The sequence below is a fragment of the Aythya marila genome, assembly GCF_965140915.1.
Source record: "Aythya marila genome assembly, chromosome: 1".
In the NCBI taxonomy this organism is placed as follows: Eukaryota; Metazoa; Chordata; class Aves; order Anseriformes; family Anatidae; genus Aythya; species Aythya marila.
This window is the reverse complement of record NC_139042.1, coordinates 152,384,912-152,396,056: the sequence shown is the minus strand read 5'-3', so window position 1 is coordinate 152,396,056 and position 11,145 is coordinate 152,384,912. Positions and strand designations below refer to the sequence as shown.

The 11,145-nt window shown below is 50.3% G+C and overlaps 1 protein-coding gene across 1 annotated transcript in view; it reads left to right on the top strand.

Annotated features, from left to right (window-relative positions):
- Nucleotides 1–5,256: 5,256 nt before the first annotated feature.
- CACNG2 (calcium voltage-gated channel auxiliary subunit gamma 2) overlaps nt 5,257–11,145 on the top strand; it is a gene marked incomplete at both ends in the record, with an annotated part of 47,380 nt that continues 41,491 nt past the window's right edge. Inside the window, one exon of the mRNA XM_082784508.1 lies at nt 5,257–5,467. Coding sequence (XP_082640634.1) covers nt 5,257–5,467 — 211 coding nt within the window. The remainder of the gene's footprint in view (nt 5,468–11,145) is intronic.

The following is an 11,145-nucleotide window of genomic DNA, read 5'->3' as shown; positions in this document are numbered from 1 at the left end:
ACTGAGGTGTTTTGTGTTTTTTTTTTTTTTCCATCTGGATTTCTGTCTCTATCATCTCTACCTTCTCTACCAGTGATTTTCTGGGAAAAAAAAAAAAAAATCAACATTTTCTGTCTTAGGTTTACTAGTTTTCTAATTTGGTCTAAGAAAACCACCAGGATGCAGACATGATGTGAATAATGTTTCTTATGAACTTTTGGTCCCTCAGCTTTGGACGCCAGTTATGACTGCTCGGATCACCCCCCCTGCTTGCTTAACTATACAAATATATGGCCTCTAGTGAAATTCCTTTAACATTAATTCTTTTTCTGGATCATATCTCACTTCCATCTTTTCTGCTCCATTGGCTTTCAGTTCTATAATCATCACCCTAACCCCAATTTATTTTTCCTAACATCTTCTCTGCTGGTGTATCTGTCTATTAACACCTCTGCTCTGCCTGCAGAACAGCTGCATCAACTCCATCTCTTTTACATCTCATTACAGAAGCTCCTTCTGCGATGGCCTGCCCAGTATGAAGATTCCTAGATACCAGATCACTGTCTGATTTTTCTCATACGAGCTGAAAAGCTCCACTGCAGCACTTAATGCACAAATACTCTATTCAGTTCCATTACCATCCCATGGAGCTGCTTCCGACTTGATGCCCTTCATCTCCCTTCCTGCATCTTTCTCGTGCCCCTTTCTTTCCTACAGCACTGCCCCTTCTCTCCACAAATAGCAGCACTCTTGGTTTGCCATTGGAAGCAGACTTCCTGCGGCTCCCTGTCTCATCAGCTTCTCATTTCAAGTAATTTAAAATGTAATTTAAAATCTCTCTATTTCCTCCAGACTATTAATTTCTCTCTCCTTACTCTTCTATAGATGTCATTCTGTTTTGCACTATTCGGTAAGATGCGACTGTTGTAAAAATCTGCCACAGTGTTTTCAGTCTGTATTCTCATTTTGTATTATCATTTTTAATGATTCTTTGTAGGAAAGATGAAATCTCAGCACAGCATCTAGCCACAGCACAAGCAGTCGCACAGGACATTCTGGCATTTGCATTGCCTTTGTTCCATTCTTCTCCTGTGGCATTTAGAACTGTAGAGGGATTATTGTGAATGGTCTAAGAGCATATAAGTAGGATATCAGGAAGAGAATTATTTCTGGAATTTGGGAAGTGTAAGGCAGGAACCCTCTTTAGTCCTGATCTTAAGACATACTGAACCATCATAGGTTCCACTCCTCTTAGCCAGGGATTAAAGAACTCAATACTCTACAGGCCTGGCCTTTTTATACTGACAGCTTCTCTGGGGAAAACATGCCCCTGCCCTGTTGCTGCAGCCATTTGAAGTCAAACTTGTCAAATCTGTAGAAATATGTAATAAAGGCAACAGTCACAGATTGGTTTGAGAATCTCTGTTTTGGCCCAGCTTCTCTTTCATCCTCTGAATCCTGACTGGATTAGTCAAATTTAAAGATATGTAATCTAGCTATTTCAGCGGCATTTTTCTTGTTATAGACAAAATTTGTATTTTCTCACTGTGTTGGGGTGCCCTGTGAACCCCAGTCTACAACCTCTGCAGTGACTGCTCGCTCTCCATACTTGCCTCGCTAGACTCCTACCAGCAGAAGCAAGCTCCTCAACCCCATTTGTGCAGCCTGGCACACCCTGATCCACAGGCGCATTCCAATTTGTCACAACAAAATGAACACTTAGCCACACAGGAGAGCCTTAAGTGAAAAAAACAGCATCACACCTTCCCTCCTTCTCATCTTTGAATGACCCTGCTGTGTAAGGACAAGTGAGCTTTCAGAAGGCCTGAGCTCTTCCTGCTTCAGCTCACTCCATCCAGGTTGCTTGTGTGACTTTACTAGAAGAGCTGTGTTGCACTTTTTAAAGAGCACAGAGTAACTGAGGAGCCCACTTTCCCTGGAGCTATGAGCTCCACAGATTTCCAGTATGCCTTTCCCTTCCATATACGTGATATTGGTGCTTGATGGATTTTAGTGCTGACATGGTCTACTGAAGTTTTTCTTCCTTGGAGTCTTCCAGGCTTCTGGCCCGGCTTTTCTACTTTTTTTTTTTTTTTTTTTTTTTTTTAAGAATGAGAAGACTTGAATATTGGGGTGGGCTTGGAGAGGAATGACCACCAACACAAAAAGAGCATAGCTCAGAGCCCCCAGAATGACTCGTTCCTCCCTTATGCCTTCCCTCTTTCAGTGGAAAGCTTTCAGAAGAGGAGGAGAGGTCCTAAGATGCAGGCTCTGCAGAGCCATTATCTCCCATCAGTTTAGGGGAATTCTCTGCATCTCTCCACCTCTCAAATTTGTTTAAACCAAGGCCAACAAGCCAGAGAGCCTGCCCACAGCTGCCATACTCCCCAGTGTTCCAGCAGACCATACTCAGAGTGCTAAAGGGATATATATCCCCCATGTCCCCCCTTGCCCATCCTCAGTTGTTTGGCAGCTCCATGGGTGCAGAAAGAAACTCCTGGCTTCTGTGAGAAAGGAGAAGGCCAGGAGTCCCCCAGATGAGGCTAGGGACTGTGGTTGTCCCCCAGCAATGTTTCAGTGGGCTCAAGCTGCACCTCCCCCCTTCACCACATCCTTTCTCCTGCCTCCCCTTGGATATTTCCTGCCTGCTAGTGGCAATCTGCATATGGCTGATGCCACAGCTCATGAGTGCTTGCTGGTAAACACCCCATCTTGGTCTCAGTTGTGAGGGCAGCCTGGTCAGAGCCCTCCAAAGGGGGGAAATGCTTAGCCATCTGCGGGGTGCCCAGTGCCCTCGTTGCTGCTCATCACCCACTCCTTGCTATAGAGCCTTTCATGTCCGACAGTCCTGGGGGAGAATGTCCTGAAAGGGCAGTCCCAGGCTGCACCCAGAGAGGAAGAAGGGAGGAGAGAGAAATGGAGTTATGAAATTACACTGTAGCTGAAGCCCTCCAACTGGTTCAACTTCCCAGCACCCCCTCCCCTCAGCTCTTCTCCCCCTACTCCCCCTCCAAACAGCAGTGAACCTAAAGCAGCCCTTCTGGTCTCTTGTTCACTGAACAATGAATCCGATCAGAGAGAAAGAAAATCGGCAGCATCGAGAATTAGATAATTTCTTTTCTTTATGATTGTTGCATTAATGAGCAGCTACATGTATAGAACCAGGAGGTGACTAATGTAATTAACCTGGTGTAATGATACTGCTGAGGAAGGGAGAGAGGATTATGACATACTTAGATGTTAGCATTGCACAATTTTGCATACGTTCCCGGTACTATCAGGATGCGTCTGACATAGGAAACTTAAGCAGCAATAGATTTCAGTCTGCATTCATTCAGCTCCTGCGTCTTTCTGTGTGAAATGAGGACTGAAAGGCGGGTTGCTTTCTGAGGGTTGAGGGGGAAGGAATTCGGGTTGGCGGTTCCTTTCCTTAACAAAATCGTACTAATAATAAGAAATCGCCCTTTCTCGTGAAGAATCTTCCCAAAATGTCTGCTTCTTGGAGCAGGCTTCGGGATTTCACAGAAAGCTACAAAGAGAAAGTCAGAACGCAGGGATTCACACAGCACTGGTCAGGGGGAGACAGAGGGACGGAAAACAAGCAACACCAAAAAAAAAAACATATGCAACTTGCAGCGAACCCGGGAAGAGTGAAGAGCGAGCACTTAAAAACAATAGCGACAGCCAAAACAAGGGAAATAGACGCTTAATTCTAAATTACCCTTCCACGTTACATTTCCCCCGTCTCCTGGGGAGAGAAACGTCTGAGTGAAGTTTTGTGCGGGTCTCACTGCGGCGCGCGGGTCGCACAGCGAGGATGCGACTTAACAGCGGGGATGCTCAGGCAGCCGGGCCGGGGGCCGTCGGGGAGGAGAGGGGGGGGGTGGGGGGGGAGCGAAAGGCAGAAAGCGAAAAAAGAGGGAGAGCCCCAGCCAGATACGCCTTCAGCCGGGGGGGAGCAACCCTGGCAGCAGCGGCGGGGAAAGGCAGCGGAGAAGGAAGGAAGGAAGGAGGAGGTTGGGGGGGGGGGGGGGTGTTTAGGGCTGCCCTCTCCGCCCCTCCCTGCCCGCCCGCCCGCCCGCCTGCCCGCGCAGAGCGGAGGAGGGCGGCCGCCGCCCGCGGATGCTGTGGCTCGGGCAGGGCGGGCGGCGCGGCGGGCAGGGCGGGCGGGGGGTCTGTCCTGCAGCACCGCGGAAAGCTCCTCCGGCACCGCCGCCCGGCGAGCTGCCTGCAGCGCCCGGCGTCCCGGTGCGCTCCGCCCGCCCCGCCGGCCGGGGAGCTGTCCTTCAGCACCTCCGGCCGCCGCCGCCGCCGCCGCCTTGATGCAGTAGAGGGCCCGGGAAGCCGCCGGGGGGGACGCCGCGGGGCAAGGGGGTGCCGCAGCCTGGGCGCAGCTCCGAGCCCCCCAGCCCGGGAGGGGCGCCGCGCCTGTCCCCCGCCTCCCTCCCCATCGCCACCCCCAGGAGCCCCCCTCTCTCTCTCTCTCTCTCTCTCTTCCTCGCCCACCTCCGCCGGGAGCGAGCGCCGCGGCTGTGCGGAAAAGCCATGGGAGGCGAGACCTCGGCACCTGTTCAGCTGAAATCAAGGGCTTACAGTATACTGGGCAGTCTGGCTTGGTGGTAGGAGCGAGCGAAAGGAAGGAGAAGCAAGCGAGAAAAAAGTGAGAGAGGATTGGAGCGACTGCCGCTGCCGGGAAAAAAAAAAAAAATAAAAAACCCAAGGAAGATAACTGGGAAGGAAAAGGATTTTCATGGCGCAGGCTGCAGAGCTAAGCAAGAAGACTGAAGGTTGCATCTCTGCTCTTACAGTCTCTAACTGTCTAGGTCCAGATAATGAGAGATTGTGTTGAGGATGCTGCTGCTGCTCCCCTGTTCACTGTGGAAGCCATCTCCAAATTAGCCATTACATATGGAAACTGGAGACCAGAATTTTAGAAAAAGGGATTAAGGCGTCTCGTTTTGGGGGGGGTTCTCTCTTTATTTGTTTCTTTTTTTTTTTTTTTTTTCTTGGTTCTTTTCTCTCTCTTTTTTTTCTTTTTCCTTTTTCCTTTTTTTTATATTTCAACCAGAACGTTTCCGATTTAAAAGGCAAGCCTCTTCCCGTGTGGTCTTTCTAATTTACACTCTTTTCCGTGGGCTTTCTTACCTCCCTTTTTTGATATCTATCTCTCTATATATACCCATTATATTATTAGTCGGAATTATTATTCTTTTATTTTATTAAACACACACACCCCAAGAATCAGAAGGCGGTTGGGTATTTGTATAATGAAGAATTATGGGGCTCTTTGACAGAGGTGTTCAGATGCTTTTAACCACCGTTGGTGCTTTCGCTGCCTTCAGCCTGATGACCATAGCTGTGGGGACCGACTACTGGCTTTACTCCAGAGGGGTTTGCAAGACTAAAACTGTCAGTGAGAACGAAACCAGCAAAAAGAACGAGGAAGTCATGACCCATTCTGGATTATGGAGAACCTGCTGCCTGGAAGGTATTTGATTCTGGATCTCCAACCCCCCTTCCTCCCTTACTTTCCTATCCCACCACCCCATGCCCCCTCTCTCCCCCCCAATAAATCCCTTTGCATTCCACCATTTTCTCACTTCATTCCCTTCACCACGTTTGAGAGTGGTGGGCTCAGTTACTCAGGGCATGGAGGCAAGAAGACAGGAAAATTATTCTTTGCTCTGTTTCCTTCTCCCTTCCTTTTCCTCACCCTCCCCCACACACCCTCCCCAAAAATTCACTTCCCCCCTCCGATGGGAATGATGCGTGTGTTACAAAAACACCAAGAGACCCTTTCAGAAAGGAACCGTGTGGTCTGCCTGTCTTCAGAGTGTTTGTATTGCCTGAGAAAGCAATGCCAAAATGCTGTATTATTGTTGTGCTCCGGCTGCAACCACAGAGTGAAATCATTTGTCTCTTTGCAAACAGCTTATTTGCAAAGACAAGACCGGGAGTGAGAGGCAATGTGGGGAGAGGGTGACTGCAAAGCAATTCGGATGCAATTATTAGTTCACTTTAGGAGGGAAAAAGAGAGAAATGGAAACAACCCTGTTCTGTCCAAAATGCCTCACATGGTAAATCTGACGATTCCAGTCATCTCGAGCAGAGTTCAGAGCATTTCGTAATGTCTGTAAGCAACCACATCTCGCTGGGTTGGGTGCAGAGGGGTCTATTTGGCGGCTGATTGGTTTGTTTTGGGGCTGGGATTTTTCCCCTGTTCGTTTGTTGTTGTGGGTGTTTTTTTTGTTTGGGGCTTTTCTTTAAGGTTTATGGTAAAGGCTAAAAATAAACAAGTGCCTGAATAGAAAAAAAAAAATCAGCCTAAGTCTGATGTGGTGAAACTGAACAGCAACTCAGTGACATGTCTGATGGCAGAAGAGAGACCGCCGCAGCCAACTTCTGGAATCAGACGTTCCTAAGGGAGGGGGAAAGAAGAGAGGGGCCAGTGATTCGCTTTTAAATATGTGTTGCTCCGTACTGCTATTGGCGTACGTGTGGGCTGGGGAGGTGGTCTTCAGCCGGTGCTGGAGGGATAGGGGCAACCGATGGAAACGCATGGTTTATGTTACACACGTAGCGAGGAGAGAGCGAGAGCAAGAGCGCATATTACAGCCCATTGTAAAACCCCTGCTTATGAATCAGCTCCCAGCTGGAGGGTGGGCTGCCGGGGGTTTATGGACATCCACAGATAACGTATGTGTCTGCCGGCATCCACCAGAGCTGGGTGTGCCTGGAGCTCCCCGATGGGAGAGAAAGGGAAGTGGGTACCGCAGGACGGATTTTCTAAGACCGGCACTGGGAGATGGAAGGCAGGGGGGAGGGGAGAATAAACTGTGTATGTCCTAATGTCTCTCACCAAAGCAAGCTAAAGCCGCTGTTTAGAAATGGTTGTGTCCGGGAAGAAGCGCGAATTTCCCCCCTGTTCTTGGTGCAAACGGTTGAGTGATGGCTGGACATGTTTTGAATAGCTAAGTGACTTCATTGAGCGATGGTCTATTTGACGCATACTGCATTTAGTGCCCTTTGTCAACCCAAACTGCTGCCTTTTAACATATCCTGCAGAGGAGCTCTATGCTGAATACTATATGCTGTCTCCACGCCAGAAAATCAATAGCAGTAAATTAATGGGGGATGTTTTAAACACACTCACTCACACACACATTTCCTCCAAATAGATAAATATATATAGATATATATTAATAAAGAATGAAAAGCCTTTCACACAGCTATTCATTACAACCGGGGAAAGAGACATCTCCTTAATTAAAAATTAATGAGAGAGGGAAGAAAAAAAAAAAAAAATAGCAAGCCCAAATGCGAAGCCATGCGGGGAGGGAGGGAGGCTGCGGGGAAGAACTCCCTTCCTGAGCCGTGTCCCCGAGCCGGAGGGCGAAGAGAGGCTGGGGTGGAGACAAGAGGTATGAGGACCCTGGCCGGGAGAGGCAGTGAATTCAGATCATGTCTATCTGCCCACAGAGCCGGATCCAGAGGGACGCGGTCTGAGGGGGAGGAGGAAGGGGCGGGTGAGGTTTGTCAGATCGGAGGAGCTTGGGGCTCCTTCGCCTTTCCATCTGACAGGACCCCACAGGCGCCCTGCAGAAGTGGCTTGTGTGGCAGGGGAAAGTGCCAGGATGCTTCCAATTAAAAGCTCAGAAGTGCCCCTGGCCCCCCCCACTGCCAGCCCTGTGCCCTGCCCGTGCTGTCATGGCTCACACTGAAGCCTTGCACAAAAGGCAGCCTGAGAGCAAGCTGTGTACCCCCATGGGATGCTCTCTTGCCCCTGCCATGTGAGGGGTTGGGCCTTGCCATGCGATGTGGGGCAGGAGCACCCAGTGGGGCCGGAGGGTGCAAGGAACCACTCAGGAACAAGCCCTGCTCTGAGCCAGGGCATCCCTAAACTGAGGGCACAGGTTGCACCACAACTTCAGTACGAGCAAAGTAGCAAAACATCTCCACAGGATGCAGAAGCAGCCCCATGGCCACACACCAAGCAGGACCAGGCCATGGCTGTGCCCTGTGGGGCAGCATGGCCCTGGCACCCCCTGGCTCCCAGGACAACACAGCCAAAATATCCCCGGCGGGCAGCCATGAGCAGGCCCCAGGCAGCAAACCTTTCTCTGTTGTGTCTGATCAGTCAGAAGCTGGCTTCCTTCTCAGCAGAAAGAATCAGAGAAGGTGTCCCTGGGTCACTCACCCTTCCCAGCAAAAGCTGCAAGCTGGTGCAGGAAGGGTGCAGCAGGGGCTCCTTGTCCCCATGGTGCAAGGGGGTGGACAGGTCTGTGAAGGGAAGGGCTTCTTCCCAGGAGGCTGAGAAAATGGCCAAAGCCTTGGACTCTGCTTACACACACCCTGTCCATGGTGTGGCAAAGGCGGCTGGCAAAGGGTGTGGGACAAAAAAGGGTGCCTAGGGGTGGGGGGGCATCAGGGCAGGCCCATAGGGTGAGGTGAGGCAGTGCAGAGGAGGGCAGGAGGATTTTTAATGATAAAATAATCAAAGGAGCCAAAACATTGCTCTGCTAATGGTAGGGAGCCTCTGATGAGGTTACCTTCATTTTGGGGCATGTGGGGGAATGGCACTAGCCAGTACTGTAGGCTCTCAGAAATGGTGGACTCCTTGTGTTCAAAACGCAGTGGTAGATTGTCTTTTCTCTTCTTGGCCAAAATGCCCAATAGCAAAAAAGAATGTGGGGGCTCAGGCTGTGTACACAGGTACACCGCTATCATCATCCAAGTTCCCCTCAAAGAATTTGGTTCCTGGGCTTTCAGTTTCAGGGTTCCCCTCTGTTCGGTCATTCAACACTTTCAGTCAGTATTTTCAGGTCTTCACATTGCTCCAAACAGCAGTATCATTTTGGGTGTTCCTCCTCTACTGGGGTTCCTCTCCCCTCTTTCCTGAGTCCTAAAGGGAGCCCCTGTTCAGTGCTGAGGCTGGAGCAGAAAGGTGGTGGTTGTTCACATTACTGCAGACCACACTTCCTATTCCTTTCCTAATCTTCCCTCAGATAATTCCTTCTCAGGCTTTGGGGTTGCCTAAATGCGTCCCTGGGCCATTCAAAAGTCTTTGCCCTTCAAGAAAAATGGCAGAGCGACTGCCTTTCTCAGACCCCTGACTGCGTATGCACAGCGCACGCACGTACACCCAGCAGCTGAGATCTGCAAGCTCATGCCACATATGGATGCTGCACCTCTTACAACTTCGAAATGGCTGCGGATCTTCCAGCCTAATTCCTCCTTGGCACCGAATGCTTTTAAACCACTTTTTTTATTATGAGTGATGCCTTGTCTAATTCTTTCATTAGCTCCTGTAGATCTCCTACAGGATCTCAAAAAGTGAGTGACGATGCCTTATCGGGGTCTTATGAAGCAAGTAAATGAAATGTATTTTATATCTGTAGGTTATTGGTTTTGTCATGTTGTCATTATTATTAGGAAAGGGATAGGTCTGGGAGGCTTTTATACTAAGAAGGAGGGAGAGAGGAGTCCAGGGCAGGCAGGCATGAGTGATGCGCATGGGGTTAGACATCCCTGTAGATCTGACTGGTGTGAAGGCAAGTAATTGAATGGATGTTGGTGCAGAAAATAATTCCTGCCTAGAGACCCTTCCCAAGGAAAATTAATGAGCTGATCTGTTCCCTTTCCAGCTTGTTACATCTGAACAACGCATGAGACTTAAGTGCAGTTTCAGTGTTTGCACAAACGAAGAGCTGATGGCAGAGCGAGGCAGGGCACAGGCACTGGACACAATCCTGGCACTGCGTCTCTTCCCCGCGCTGCCTTCTCCTACCCCTGGCTGCTTCTGAGCCACTTTCTCTTTTTGCATGATCTTACAAGCATTTTTTCCTTGTCTTCCTTCTTATCTTTCTTTTACCCTTCGTTGCTGACAGTGTCCCCAGTTCCGCCCTGCAGAACTGCCCGCCGTCCTACTTCCAACCATCCACAAATCCGCCGGGGTCCCTTCCCCCAGCTCTTGCTCTCATATGCCAGGGGCTTTTCTGGGGATGCACTGAAAATTGCAGTAGCTTAAGTGAGGGTCTCCATGCCTTGGTGGTGAAGGAGCAGCCCACAGCACGGCCCTGAGATGCAGCAGGAGGCAATAGCCCAGCGCAGCACTGACTGCTGCCGCTATTGCATCTGCCAGGGAGCAGGAGGATGCAGAGCTGCATGGGCCTGGCATGAAGAAGGCAGAGGATTTCCAAAAGTGGGGTGGCAGGTGGTGAGGGGGAAGTACCTGGGATCCCAGACACGGTTGGGTTTGGTTCTTCTCTCAGTTTAAATTCACACCTGGCTGTACATCACTGGGGAGCCAGGGATTTGACGGGCTGAGACCTGGAAGCTCACTTCATCTGTAAGATTTGACAAGCAGAAGCTTCTCACCAGTCAGTTGCTAGAAATGACTTCTGAATTGCTTTTAAATTCTGAATCTTCCTGCTGACAGAGAAAGAGGAATGGGTTAATATTGTCCTGAAATGCACCAGAAATTGCCTTGCTGAAGAGAGTGAGAGCGAAATGCAGTGGGAGGGACATGGAGATGCAGTGTGGCAGCAGTAATGTATAAAGAAATTACACAGAGATAGAACAAATGTCTCCTTGCCACGGAGACCAGGAGCTATTCCTATCCCGTGTTTCCATTTTAACCCATCCCTTTCCCCGCACAGGCCCCCCAGCCCCTGTCTCGCTTGGCTGCGGTTTGGTGCCACCTCATCGGGAGTTTGGGGGAGGAGGGCCGCTGAGGTTCGCCAGCAGCATCTCCATATTTATCTCATTTAAAAGCAGAGCGAGGAGGTTGCCAGGGGGAGCGGGGAACATTTCAGGCTGTCGGATGGCTCTGCCCCCTGCCCCTGTTTTAAGAGCAGGATTCCCAGCCAAGCATACCCTTTTTATCCCAGGGGGAGCCCTCACAGCTCCATTCTGCGCTGCTTCCCCCTTCCATACCGCGCTGGCTGTGGGGACGTGCTGCTGCATCCCCCTTGCAGGGGTTTTCGGGGAGTGACAGGGTCTCCTGACAGAGGAAGGGTCACCAGCAGGGCTCCCAGCCCCAGGGCTGCAGCTGTCCTGCAGGGGAAATGCAGAGCACGGAAGGGGTCGGGGATGCACGGAACAGACTGCAAATGCAACGTACCCCAAAGTTATTTTTCCCTTGTCTGCCTGACCCCAGATCTTTCC